Here is a 13,722-nt window from a genome sequence, read left to right as displayed (position 1 = left end):
CAGGTATTCAATGCTCATAGCAATTGCACTTGTATTGATTGACAATCTTTGTTTTTTTTATAACATTCAATCATTTTTAAAGGAAGAAAAAACAGTGGAATCAGAGGAGAGAGAAGAGAATATTAGCCATGTACAAACAGAGGTAATGCAGAGACTAGAGTGTATTTAGATTTATCACATTTCATTGAAAAATAGGTTTTCAGAGCATTTGAGAACATTTTTAAGTGTAGAGGTTTCTGTTATTAAGGTTGTATAAAGTTTAAACTAAATTCAACCTTGATAAGGAATTCTGTTTGTATGATAGTCAACATTAACAAACGTCTTATCCACATTTTCCCAGGGTACTCCTCAGAGGCCCCCGGTTCGACAGAGTATGTTATGGGTCAAGAGGGAGACACCTACCCCTCCAAGACCTGCTGAGTCCCCTAAAGTCACACCAGGGGTCTACAAGATCGCTCACTCGCTGTCTGAACGAGAGACAGACGGCGATGACTCTATGGTGTCTGCTCTTCCACAGAACGTAATACTTGGATTTATGTGATTGTCGTTGTGTGAAGTTCAGTCGTTGTAACTGTACTATCAGTTTATCTTGTTCACGCCTAATTTATTTAAGTATTGTCTTATTTCAGCTCCCACAATTAGAAGACAAACGTTTGTCTTCGTGCTTTTTTTTTTTTCCTCCATCAAAGGTAACTTATGCAGATGTGATGACAGCTCGAGGAGATACCATAGCTCCTTCTCAGAGACCAGCGAGGGTGTCTTTACAAAACAAAACCATTCAAGGCCTCTCCCCTCTAGCGACATGGGCCCCCAAAGCGCAGTAAGAGTCTTGTATTCCCTGTCAGTCTGGTTGATCATGAGCGTTGTGACTTGTTGTATCGAACTGATTGTGAGTTGTGATCATTATTGGAGGTTAAACTACTACTTCTATTACAAACTTGGGTATTACATGGATACCACGTACAACACTGCACTGTCAAATAAATAGTGGTTTTTCTCCTAAAACATGAAGACATGTTGCTTAAACCCTGTATAATCATGGTCATCACTGTGTTATCCCTGCTTGTTTTGAACGAAGTTGTTTTCCAACAACCTCTTCAACTCACTATCATTAGTAACCATCTCCGACTTTGACTTTAATGGATTGGGCGGGGGTGGCATTGGACGGAGGTGAGCTCAGTTCCAGGGAGTCTGTCTGTAAATAAAGTGACTTCTAAGCTATCATCAAAACTCCCCACCTGATTCTCAGAGACCCATTGACACAGAGAGTAATTATGCTCCTAGTCTAACACACTCTTTAGACTGCTCTCTCTCTGTCTGGAGCCTGGTGCAACCACACATTTCCTTATAACTGACTCCTTACTCACCTAAAGAGACCAGATTTACTGCCTCCTTCTGCTGCAAGTGCTGAGTTGGAGTTGTGCCACACCCTCCCACTCCTTCCACTCCCCTCCAACCCCATTGATGAAAAAATGGAACTAAAACAAGTGCCATTTAATTAGGGGTGATTTTCAGAGCTTTGGTTCACTGAAAGGTTTCTGTTGGGTATGGATAAGAGGCTTTATAAGGGGGCCAGGCTGCCAGCCTGTCTGCTGATGGTACATGGATTAGATAAGGAGCAAGGCTGAAGGCAGTGCTCAGGTCAGCTCCACTCCACAGTTATGGAATGCTAATTTCATTGAAAACAAGGCGAATGACTCCAGGGTGACCTTACAGGTTTGCCGCTCCGCTAGCTGAGCTGAGGCATGCCTACCTAACCCAGAGTGCCAGAGAGATGATCAATCTCAGGAGTGGCAGGCCATAGTGAACATGTTAGGCTCCAATAAATTGTCCAGTGTCTGTCAGGACAGGAGGTGGGCGGTGGGTGGCGAAGGGAGGCCGGGCCTTTCCCTCCTAGCACAGAGAGGCCACACACAGAGTCTCCAGTTCAAAGAGTGGTGAGAAGTTATGGCAGGGATGATCTGAGCAAATAAACCACCACCTCATCTGCTTACGCCACAGAGAATGGTTCATCTGTTAGGACAAGCCTCAAGACCACGGTATTGCTCGTAGACGTTTCAAATATGTGGATTGTTGTTAAATCGTTGACATTCTTCAATATAACAAACCAGTGGGGTTTTGGTTCAAAGCAAAATGTCAGTTGACTTCTCCCTTTACCATACATGACAATACTGTATGTTGGGTTTTATATATACCCTGTGTTATTACAGACTAGGTAAAGAAGTCAGAAATGATGTTACATTTAGATACAATTGAAAGTAAGCATTACCTTGGTCCTAGATCTGTTTGTCTTCTCACCGACTATATTGCGATCATTGTCAAGCCAGTGACAAGGAGTTGGCATGATGGCGCAAACAGACTGGCCAAGTAAGAGTATCACAACATTGTAGTCATTACTGTTCTAATTCTCTCCCACAGTGCAGATGGGTACAAGACCATTCACCACCTCTGTACAACCCCAGTCAGCCAGGCCCTGCCTCTGGAGCTGCAGCTGGCTTCCCGGGTCTGTCACACCTCTAGCCAACTCAGTGCACCACCGCAGTTTCACCAACAGAGGACAGCTCTACAACACATCGCTGCCCAGCCTGACAGACACAGGTAAAATGCTTTTATTACTTATTTAACCTTTATTTATCTATCTCTCCCAGGCCCTGCTTCATTAGTTGTTTTCTGACCAAACCTAGACTTTATAGCAACATTTGGAATTGAAGTGCTGTGATACAGGGTTGCATTAAACTATTTAGTAAATATGATTTGGCCGTTCTCTCCACTTTCTCTCTCACTACCTTCTGCACTCCACGTGGGGGAAACTTTACATGTCAGGAGTGTCATTACAACAACCTCATATCATGTGAAACTATTGAATCTCTTTGCAGGATAGTAAATGAAGGCGTGCCCTGCGTGGAGGTGACTGAGTCTGATGGAAAGGACTGCGTGGGTCACCTGCCTCCCCAAACTTCAGACAGCTTGGCAGACTGGCAGAGGATCGCTGAGTATTACGTAGAGAAGCCCAGGATGATGCTTCATGGACAGGCGGTGAGGAGGATCAGCACTATGTTTATACAACTATTCCCCCCAAACATTTTGTCTAGAAAGTGTTTCACCATCCAACAAGATGATCCACTAGGTGGCACCAAACATATTTGTAACTCATTAGAAACAGGAGGTTTTTAAAGGGACTGCTTATAACATGGTACTAACACTGTAGCTATCTGGGATTGTTTAAGAATGTCAAATGTTTCAGTTCCAATGTTCCAGTTCAGCATTATCTTTTTAATGTCACGTGTGAGTTTGTTTTATTCAAGGGGACTTTTCATTGGTCTAGATGAGTCACCTGTCCTTGAAGTGTCTATCCTGCCAGTTCTCTGTGTGTCTCATACAGTATCTCTCTCCTTCCTCCCAGACCTCTCTGTGTTCCAACGAGCTGAAGATGTTCTGGCACCCAGCGCCTCCTAAGTTCAGCTGCTCTCCTGCATTCGTCAAACACAAACTCTTTCCCAAGTACCAGGTAGTGTAGTACTGAGCCTCTGATGTTTACAGACGCACTTGTAGGCTACTTCCCTCCCAGACAGTCCACATGGACTGTTAACGGAGGACTTAACTCTACTCTATTTGTTCCTGGCTGTGTTTTAGTTGAGACGTGATGGGGGAACATTGGAGATGCTCTTTGATCATTACATTACAAGATGCCCTACTACTCTGAAAGTTAGATAACATTAACAAGGCCACATTGATCATGCCTTTTTTAACCAAAGATGTCCTGGTGAAATATAATATCTTTGAATATCAAATATCTTTGATGTATCTGAATAAAGCTTTGATATATTAGAATATCAAATTGCAAGTGAACCAGTTAACCTCTATGGGCTAGGTGGGACGCTTGCGCTTGCGTCCCACCTACTCAACAGCCAGTGTAATCCCGTGTCGCGATATTCAAATACCTTAGAAATGCTATTACTTCAATTTCTCAAATATATGACTATTTTACACCATTTTAAAGACAAGACTCTCGTTAATCTAACCACACTGTCCGATTTCAAAAAGGCTTTACAACGAAAGCAAAACATTAGATTATGTCAGCAGAGTACCCAGCCAGAAATAATCAGACACCCATTTTTCAAGCTAACATATAATGTCACATAAACCCAAACCACAGCTAAATGCAGCACTAACCTTTGATGATCTTCATCAGATGGCAATCCTAGGACATTATGTTATACAATACATGCATGTTTTGTTCAATCAAGTTCATATTTATATCAAAAACCAGCTTTTTACATTAGCATGTGACTAGCATGTGACTAGCATTCCCACCGAACACTTCCGGTGAATTTACTAAATTACTCATGATAAACGTTCACAAAAAACATAACAATTATTTTAAGAATTATAGATACAGAACTCCTTTATGCACTCGCTATGTCCGATTTTAAAATAGCTTTTCGGTGAAAGCACATTTTGCAATATTCTGAGTAGATAGCCCGGCCATCACAGGCTAGCTATTTTGACACCCACCAAGTGTGGTACTCACCAAACTCCGATTTACTATTAGAAAAGTTTGATTACCTTTGCTGTCTTCGTCAGAATGCACTCCCAGGACTTCTACTTCAATAACAAATGTTGGTTTGGTTCAAAATAATCCATAGTTATATCCAAATAGCGGCGTTTTGTTCGTGCGTTCAAGACACTATCCGATGGGTAAAGAAGGGTGACGCGCCCGACGCGTTTCGTGACAAAAGATGTCAAAATATTCCATTACCGTACTTCGAAGCATGTCAACCGCTGTTTAAAATCCATTTTTATGCTATTTTTCTCGTAAAAAAGCGATAATATTCCGACCGGGAGTGGTTGTTTTCGTTCAAAGAGAGAGAAAGTAAACATGGTGTCGGCTCGGGCACGCGCCTCCAGTCTCATTGTTCTCAGATCGACCACTTACAAAATGCGCTAATGTTTTTCAGCCAGGGCCTGCAAAGCCACCATTCAGCTTTCTGGCGCCTTCTGAGAGCCTATGGGAGCGTTAGAAAATGTCACGTCATGCCAGAGATCCCCTGTTTTGGTTAGAGATGATCAAGAAGGCCATGAAATGGTCAGAGAGAGCGCTTCCTGTTTGGAATCTTCTCAGGTTTTGGCCTGCCAAATGAGTTCTGTTATACTCACAGACACCATTCAAACAGTTTTAGAAACTTTGGGGTGTTTTCTATCCAAATCAAACAATTATATGCATATTCTAGTTACTGGGCAGGAGTAGTAACCAGATTAAATCGGGTACGTTTTGTATCCGGCCGTGCAAATACTGCCCCCTAGCCCCAACAGGTTTTAACCAAACCTCACCAATGTGATCTCACCCTGCTGTGTTTCTATGGTGTTTGTTACTCAGGCAACGCGGAACGATCTCTCCAGAGAGGAGCTCTATGGTGATCTGCAGGACCTGGTGGAATCAGCCTGTGACCTGACAGAGATGGAGCCAACCACCTCAGTGGTCAGTGTGTGCTTTAGTTACCCCCCCCCCAAACTAAACTTAACAACCCCCCCCCCCCCTCTCTCTAGCATGCCCTTATGAACGTGTTGGATCTTCCCACAGGAAAATGTGCTGTCCAGAAAGTTCAAGTCTATGATAGACCTCAGAGTAACTGAGCAGTCACCTCAACCCTCCATTGACGAAGAACAGGTGAGTGTATATGAAAAAGGTCATGTCATTCAATAACACGATAAACCACTATCTCACCACCAAAGCAGAGGTTCTGACCATGGTCTCACTATTCACAATCTTGACCCAGTGGAAGAGGCCCTTCTCTGCCCCACACCTCAACCCTGAGCCAGAGGCCTTCCTCAAGGTATCATGTGACTTTGCCACCGTCACCAGAGAGCTGGAGGTGGTTCGGCAGCAGCTGTCCTCCACTGTGCTGGCTGAGGAGACCCATCCCCAGGCTACTCCCACTGTCCAGCAGGACGCCGACCACCAAGCCCCCGCAGCAGGCCCCAACACAGAGGAGCTTACCCCAGCCCTCAGCCAGAGTCAACTCCAGTACAGGAGGGACCGAGGCAGGGTGACGCTGGGGGAACCCGTCAGGAGAGGCAGCATATCCCACTCCAAGAAGAAGGTCGCCAAGGGTTCGAAGAAGCTGTGCCCTGCCAAGCTGGCCTACATCCATGAAAAACTGCAGGAGCCACCACGTACTCTCATCAGGTAGGCAGGCTTACAGTACTGCGATTCATTTGGCTAACAAAGCAGTTATAGAACTTCCAGACGAATATGCTTTCATTTGGATATACAGTAGATCCATATTATTGCTGTATTTACAGAATGTATACATCTCTTCTTTACATCTAATCACCCTGTCTAATTGTGTTGCCTGCCTCGTGTGTTCCCAGGAGTGAGTCTGTGTGCCAGCTACTACCCATCAAACCCACCACGTGCCTTTCAGAGGAGCCTCCTCTCCCGCTCCCCTTGCCCCGCTACCCGAGCCTACCCCTGGTGCTGGACTTTGAGAGCTTTGCCGCTGACCAGGGTGGCATCCCCGACGTGCTCCCTCCCCGGGAGTGGGTGAGGGATATCTGGGATGCCTGGTTTGACCAATTCTTCCCCCCACTTGAGGAGAGCAGCAGCACCTCCAAGAAAGAGTCAGACTCCTCTAAGAGGGCCCCCAGCAGCAGCCTCCAGAGCGGGGCCCTGAAGAAGCCTGGGGAGAAGGTCCTGATGCTGGATGAGATACAGCCTCTGGACTGGGTGGACCTGTCTCTGACCCTGGACCAGGGTCTGACCACAGGGGACCTGGAGGGAGAGGTGGCCAAGCTGACCCAGGATATTGCCCAGCAGGACAGACCCAGCGCCTTTTACCTGTGTCGCAGGGGGGCGCTGCAGAAGAAACTGGGCCGGCTTAACCAGGCTCTGGAGGATCTCAATGCCGTAAGTTTAGTTCACATTTTCAGTAGGCTAGCAGAGGTTTGGTTCTGAAATAGGACAGCCATGGACGAGTGTGTTAGGTCAGAATACTGTAATTTCAGTTGGAAGCTAGTCAAAGTAACTTAATTTAGACATTTATTTATAAGTATATAAGCTAGCTAATAGGTTTGACCTGATTTCCCTACAAGCTTCATTTTCCTCCTCTTGGCCTAGCTTCTGATGATAAATGGTTAATGTGTTGTTGTTTCTACACTAGGCCATTTCCCTAGAGCCCTACCTGCTGGATGCTTACTGGCACAGGCACAGCATTTATCTGCTCAGAAACAACCAGAATAGTGCTTTGGATGACCTGAACTTTATCATCAAGCACACCAAGAAACATGCAGGTAAGCCCACCACAGCCCAAAACCCTGTGTGTTTTATTAGTTACTGTAGATACAATTGATTCACGGTACATACAGCGTGATGATGCACTGACTGACTCTGCCAAGGTGAAAGTGATTGCACTTCTGCTGAATCTCTCACTTGAATGAATTGAAATTCCTCATTTTATGAGCCTTTTAGTTTTTTCGCTCTGGCACGTTCCATCTGTGTTTTCAAGTTAGTGAGTGCTCCATTGATTTTAAATGTTAGTTCCTTTTTGCCAATAGGAACACATTTTTGTTGACTATAGTTATTGTACATTCTGTGGCATTACACTGCTGTTCGATTTATTAAGGAAATTCTGGTGATGTACCCACGGTTAAGGATGCAACTGGACTTATATGTGATTTGATTATGGTCCACGACTGTACAGCTATAGCTCTTCCTCCTTTCTAGACTACTGTACAGTACAATACATTACCAACCTTTTATATGTGTTTACCAGATGCCTTCAAGTCCAAAGCAGAAATCTACAGAGTGAGAGGAGAGACCATCCTGGCTATTATAAACTACACTCAGGCCATCAAATGCAGACCTGAAGACGATGACAACTATTTCAAGAGGGCTGAGATGTACGAGAAGAGGAATGAGATTCAACTGGCCATGGAGGACTATGCCAAAGTAAGTCACGTTTCCACTGACATCACTGGGTCTCAAAGCACTCTTAGGATGTAGTCTGGGTTTAATACAGTCATCTAAGGTAGAAAACGAACAACATTGTGATATTGTGTATTGATTGAGAAGAGATTCCACCTCACTCCAGTGCTGACCTCTGGATTATTTTGCCAGCATAAGCCACAGAACAAGGGCTTAACAGGAGACTGCTGTGACTGGTGTGTATGTCTGTAATCTTTGTCTTCCAGACGTTCACCATCAACCCAGGGAGAACGGACGCTCTGTTGACCCACGGCCTGCACTACTTCCACAGCTGTAACTGGATGGTGGCTCTGTCTGACTTTTCTCTGCTGCTCCAGCGTGATCCTAGCCATGCCATCGCCAGGTAATCAATGGGTGTGTCTCAAATGACACCCTATTCCCTATATAGTGCACAACTATTGACCAGGGCCCATAGGTAGTAGTGTACTATATAGGACAGGAATGAGCAACTTTGATGGGGGTGTGGCCCACCAAAAAACGGAACTCATCATGAGGGGCCGCAGTAGCTAGTGGGTCTGCGTACTCACATCCATACCCCCCGTCATGACAGCGAAGATACATTTCTTTAGTTTGAAAATTAATTTCCTGCAATTCTGCACATTTTGCCATGGAGCGTAGAGAAAATGTTGTTTTAAAGCAAGTTTGCTGCAATTCTACATATTTTGCCATGGGGCGGAGAGAAGATTTTGCAATTTTATAACTAATTTCATGTAATTCTCCTCATCTTGCCATGGAGCGAAGAGAAAAATTAGCAGTTTTACAGCTAATTTCCTGAAATTCTACACATTTTGCCATAGGAGGCAAACATTTGCAGTTTTTAATATGATAACTGATGATCAATGGGCCCCACCCTGGTTAGTATTTTGACAATGATTACTACAAGTTTAGAGAGCTGGCCGCTAGACTAACTTACCAATCTAAAAATGTTTTGATGACATGGGCTAATTGAGTGACTGCTGATGCACAACCAAATGTTAAAAAATTGCAGCTTGTATATTCTACTACTCAAATTATTGTATTTTTTTGGTGTAATATTAGTCTGCGGGCCTACGAAAGGGGGGCTGCGAGTTGCCCATCCCTGATATAAGGAATAGGCTGTCACTTGGGACACAGATAATGCCAGCGTTAGGCTGGAGTTTAGCTCACAATCACGCACAGGTTCCGTCTCTCTCCCTCTCTCTCAAAACACACACACACACACACACACACACACACACACACACACACACACACACACACACACACACACACACACACACACACACACACACACTGAAATGTCGATTGACAGTCAGTTGTGTTACCCTCCATAATGTCAGTGGTGTTACCCTCCACCTGTTATAACCCATTATAACACATAATGTCTCGTTATAATCTGGACATACCACAGGACGTACAGGGGCAGGATCTATGCTAAGGTGGGTCAGTACCAGGAAGCCATCGAGGACTTCTCCCTGGCAGTTCACCTGGACCCCAATGCCTGGCTGGCCTTCTACCACCGAGGCTGTCTGCTCAGGAAGATGATGCCTGATATTGCCCTCCAAGACCTCAGCATCTCAGGTATTGGACAATAGATAAATATATACTTAATTGTACGGATGTCCTCGGAGAGGAAAATCATTTCCACAGTCCATTAGTTGCAAACAACATCATCAACAAAACCTCACCTAACCCCCATTTCATGCTATTAATATCTTCAATCCAATGTGTTCTGACTCGAAGAGTGGTAGCTTTCAGTTTACATTAACCCCCAATCAGAGTTTTTCATGCTATTAATACCTTTCCATTGTGTGCTGGATTGAGGTGTTGTGTTATACTGTCCTGTGAGTACCACAGAGATACAACTTATTGTTATATTTATTTCTGTGCCACCAGTACTCATTAATGATAGCCAAGAGAACCTGAGTGCCTTCCTGCACAGGGGCCTGCTCTATACGGAGCGACAGCAGTGGCAACAAGCCGTGTCCGACTTTGAAGCCGTGATCAAACTTGACAGGTAATACCACTGGGCCTCTCGCTTTCACAGAGTGGATCCTTTCTTCTGAAAAGAGCAACAGGGCTTTGAGTGAGAAAGAGGAGCAGGAGATATAGAGAGGAAGAGAAGGAGAGAGGGGGAGAGAAGGAGGGAGGGAGGACATTTCGAAGCTAAATATTAAATAAGACTTGAGATGTATGAACATTTTGAATGATAAGAACTAGAATCTTTCTTTAAGTGTAATAATTGTTGTGAGGTTAGAGATAAGTTATATTTCCTTTAATGTTTTTCCCCACTTTGTGATGATTTCTTGTTCCTGTTAGGTCTGTAGCACTGGCCCATGTGATCCTGGGCTTGATCTTCATGTTGAATATGGGCCAGAACTATGAAGCCATCCAAATGTTCAGCAACGCTTTGAGGGTGGACCCCACCTACATCAGAGGATACATCTGCCGGGCCCAAGCCTATCGTAATGTAAGCATTTAAAATGTCATGATGCAGTCACCAGGATTTTCAGGTTTTCACTTTATGATGTATAAATCATGAACCTTATTCTTCACCAAAAAGGTCAATGATCTGAAGAGAGCGCTGAAAGATGTGACACGAGCCATACATATGAAGCCAGACGCTCAACAATTGTATATCATGAGGTAAAGGTTCTTACAGAACTTTTCTGTCACAAACAAGCTATTGTCTTAGATTTAGAGTGGGCCTTTCCTTGTATAAATGTTCTATATCAGAGGAAGGATATCAGGCTTGAGTTTTAAGTCCGTAAAAGGGACCTAAACTATTCTTTAGTTAAGAATACAAAAGTAGTACTGGATTCTCCCCAAAGAATATAAGAGGGGTGCTGTGCCACCTTGTGGACTGGCTGCACCACTATGTAGCTAGAATTTTTTTGAATCCTTTATTTGTTGTCAATAAAGGCTCTAGATTGCAGGAAATGGTAGTTACAGGTGTTCACAAACATCTCTTGATCCCCCTCCGGGCCTCCCCCCGCCTTACTCATCAGCACCATGGACTCTACAAGATGTCGAAAGCGTTCCACAGAGATGCTGGCCCATGTTGACTCCAGCGCTTCCCACAGTTGTGTCCAGTTGGCTGGATGTCCTTTGGGTGGTGGTCCATTCTTGATACACATTGGAAACTGTTGAGCATGTAAATCCCAGCAGCGTTGCAGTTTTTGACACAAACCCCTGTCATCTACTACCATATCCCATTCAAAGGCACTTCAATCTTTTGTTTTGCCAATTCACCCTCTGAATGGCACACGTACACAATCCATGTCTCAATTGTCTCAAGGCTTAAAAATCTTTATTTAAACTGTCTCCTCCCCTTCATCTACACTGACTGAAGTGGATTTAACAAGTGACATCAATAAGGGATCATAGCTTTCACCTGGTTTCACCTTGTCAGTCTATGTCATGGAACATTTTGTATACTCAGTGTATATTGACATATCCACAATGCTCTCTCTGTGTTTCAGGGGCCAGTATTTGTGTGACATGGAACAGTTTGACCTGGCCACGTTCTGTATCCAGTACGCTGCAGAGATGAACAAAGGTACAGCGATTCTAATCAGGATCCAGGAAGCATAATATGAGTTCCCTGACTGACAAGTCCTTGTTATCTCACAGACTGACACTATATAGCAGGAACTTACTGATTGCAGAGTAAGAATCATGGCTTCACAATGAGCAATGCTGTTGGCAAGAGCACAAACAAATCTGGGACCAGGCTAATACTGACCAGTGACCCTTCCCCACCACCAGCACTAGGGTCATCTCCCATCCAGCAGGCTGCTGTCCAGTCTTTCCTGGGGAATGATGCCAAAGCCATTGCCTGTCTGGAGGCAGCCACCAACAACCAACCTTCACCTCCCATCCTCATTCTCCTGGGCAAGACACAGATGAAGGCACGCAAGTTCATGGTGGGTTGTTACGTTCTGGGTTACCATGCCTTGTCATGTATAGGCTAAAGCTGAATGATCAATGTTGCCCTGTTTCCTCCACAGTGATTTTGCATGTTTGTCTTCCTCATTCAAATCATTAGGCCTGTAGCTTGATGTACTACAGTACCCATAATGCTCTGTGTAACATCCGAGTTGTGTCCTAGTAAAGATGTTCTGAAGCTAACGTAATGGCGTCGGGCAGCTTATCAGTACAACTGGCCTACTTTTCTCAGCATGACATTTTTTATAGAAATAACCATGGCCTAACATGCCCTGTCATCAGGGGAGAGTGAGTGTCTTGGGGGTTGGTGACGTGTGTGTATGACAGGCGGCCGGTGACACCTTATTTGGGGAGGACATGCTCATAGTAATGGCTGGAACGGAATTAATAGAATGGTATCGAACACATCAAATACATGGTTTCCATGTGTTTGATGCCATTCCATTTACTCCATTCCAGACATTATTTTGAGCCGTCCTCCCCTCAGCAGCCTTCTGTGATGTGTGTGTGTGGTGACTGTGCTGTAGGAGGCAGTAGAGAGCTTCAGGAAAGCCCTGATTCTGCTGAGCCCCAACGAGACCAACCTGTACAACGTCTCTGAAGCTGCAGAGGTCTTCTATCTGACTGGACTCTGCTACATGGCACTGGATCTCCTGTTGCAGGTACAGCAACTAGGCGTTGTCTGTTCAGATATCCATGTTATTTGGCTGCATGGCCCCCCAACACTAGCCTGGTCCTAGATCTGTTTGTGCTCTTGCCAACAGTGCTTGGCATGACAGCACAAACAGACTGGCTACTCCAACACAACGTTTTTGAATCCGCTATGTCTTCTAACCGTCAAATCTCAAGCTGTTTCTCTGTTGCAAGGCTTTTTTTCTCTCTCTTTTTTCATGCCGTGAAACACCTGTTGTTCAGTTCATGTTACATAACACGTTAACTAGGTACACGCTGTTACTTTGAAATAGTCTATGGTACAGTACATACTGACATGGCGACGGCCTCCTTCACCAAACTAACACCCCCATTTGAAGATTCTGTAATGTTTTCTGACAGGCTTTTGATGCGTTCAGCAACGCAGTGAAGATAAACCCTGACTATGCAGATGCGTACCACCAGCGTGGGCTCTGTCGTATGCGCCTGCAGCAGTCCGAGAGTGTTCAGGACTTCAACAGAGCCCTCTTCATCAACCCCAACCTGTTCCAGGTAGAGGCTCCGTAACCACTGGCTCTCTGGAACTCACTGTCCACCCATGTACAGTATAAGGCTGAATCCTAAATTGCACCTTATTACCTACATAGTGCGTTACTTTTGACCAGGGCCCATAGGGAATAGGGTGCCATTTGGGATGCAGGCTAAATGTACTGTAGAGCCTAAATGTATCTGAAGCCACGTTATACAGAAGCAGTGCAATGGAACACATTGTGTGGAATTGTTGTGAATGGAGTACATTGTGTCTGAATTTCAAGGTGTATCTGAGCCGTGCAGCCTTCTATGGCGCTAAAGGGCGCTATTCAAAGGCCATCCTGAACTGCAACGAAGCCATTAAGATCCAGCCCAAGAGTGTCAGAGTCTACCTGTATAGAGGAGCACTCAAATTCTACCTGAAGGTGAGATAAATGGGATGCCTTCCTTTGTTGTCTATTGTTGCATCTTAGATGCTGGGTTCTTTACCGATGACTCCGAGAAGTTGTTAATTTGTTAAACAACGGAATACGTTTATTATCAGGTATGAAGGTAAGACCCAGGTGCAGACCACGTTGATATAAACAATAGTTTAATTGACAAACAAGACGAACTGGCAACAGACCAAC

The 13,722-nt window shown here is 44.7% G+C and overlaps 1 protein-coding gene across 3 annotated transcripts in view; it reads left to right on the top strand.

Annotated features, from left to right (window-relative positions):
* Positions 1-13,722, top strand: part of ttc6 (tetratricopeptide repeat domain 6) — a 31,820-nt gene that overhangs the window by 1,832 nt on the left and 16,266 nt on the right. For all 3 annotated transcript variants that reach the window (XM_014194599.2, XM_014194585.2, XM_014194592.2), the window contains exons 3-24: positions 83-142; positions 341-520; positions 690-820; positions 2,419-2,598; positions 2,877-3,036; positions 3,404-3,508; positions 5,378-5,479; positions 5,582-5,668; positions 5,778-6,187; positions 6,373-6,907; positions 7,161-7,290; positions 7,773-7,948; positions 8,191-8,327; positions 9,375-9,544; positions 9,860-9,980; positions 10,283-10,433; positions 10,527-10,609; positions 11,446-11,522; positions 11,732-11,889; positions 12,439-12,573; positions 12,965-13,114; positions 13,378-13,518. In XM_014194599.2, coding sequence (XP_014050074.2) covers positions 83-142; positions 341-520; positions 690-820; positions 2,419-2,598; positions 2,877-3,036; positions 3,404-3,508; positions 5,378-5,479; positions 5,582-5,668; positions 5,778-6,187; positions 6,373-6,907; positions 7,161-7,290; positions 7,773-7,948; positions 8,191-8,327; positions 9,375-9,544; positions 9,860-9,980; positions 10,283-10,433; positions 10,527-10,609; positions 11,446-11,522; positions 11,732-11,889; positions 12,439-12,573; positions 12,965-13,114; positions 13,378-13,518 — 3,579 coding nt within the window. The remainder of the gene's footprint in view (positions 1-82; positions 143-340; positions 521-689; positions 821-2,418; positions 2,599-2,876; positions 3,037-3,403; positions 3,509-5,377; positions 5,480-5,581; positions 5,669-5,777; positions 6,188-6,372; positions 6,908-7,160; positions 7,291-7,772; positions 7,949-8,190; positions 8,328-9,374; positions 9,545-9,859; positions 9,981-10,282; positions 10,434-10,526; positions 10,610-11,445; positions 11,523-11,731; positions 11,890-12,438; positions 12,574-12,964; positions 13,115-13,377; positions 13,519-13,722) is intronic.

This window comes from Salmo salar, chromosome ssa01 (genome assembly GCF_905237065.1).
Source record: "Salmo salar chromosome ssa01, Ssal_v3.1, whole genome shotgun sequence".
Classification (NCBI taxonomy): domain Eukaryota; kingdom Metazoa; phylum Chordata; class Actinopteri; order Salmoniformes; family Salmonidae; genus Salmo; species Salmo salar.
This window is presented reverse-complemented; position numbering and strand designations above follow the sequence as displayed.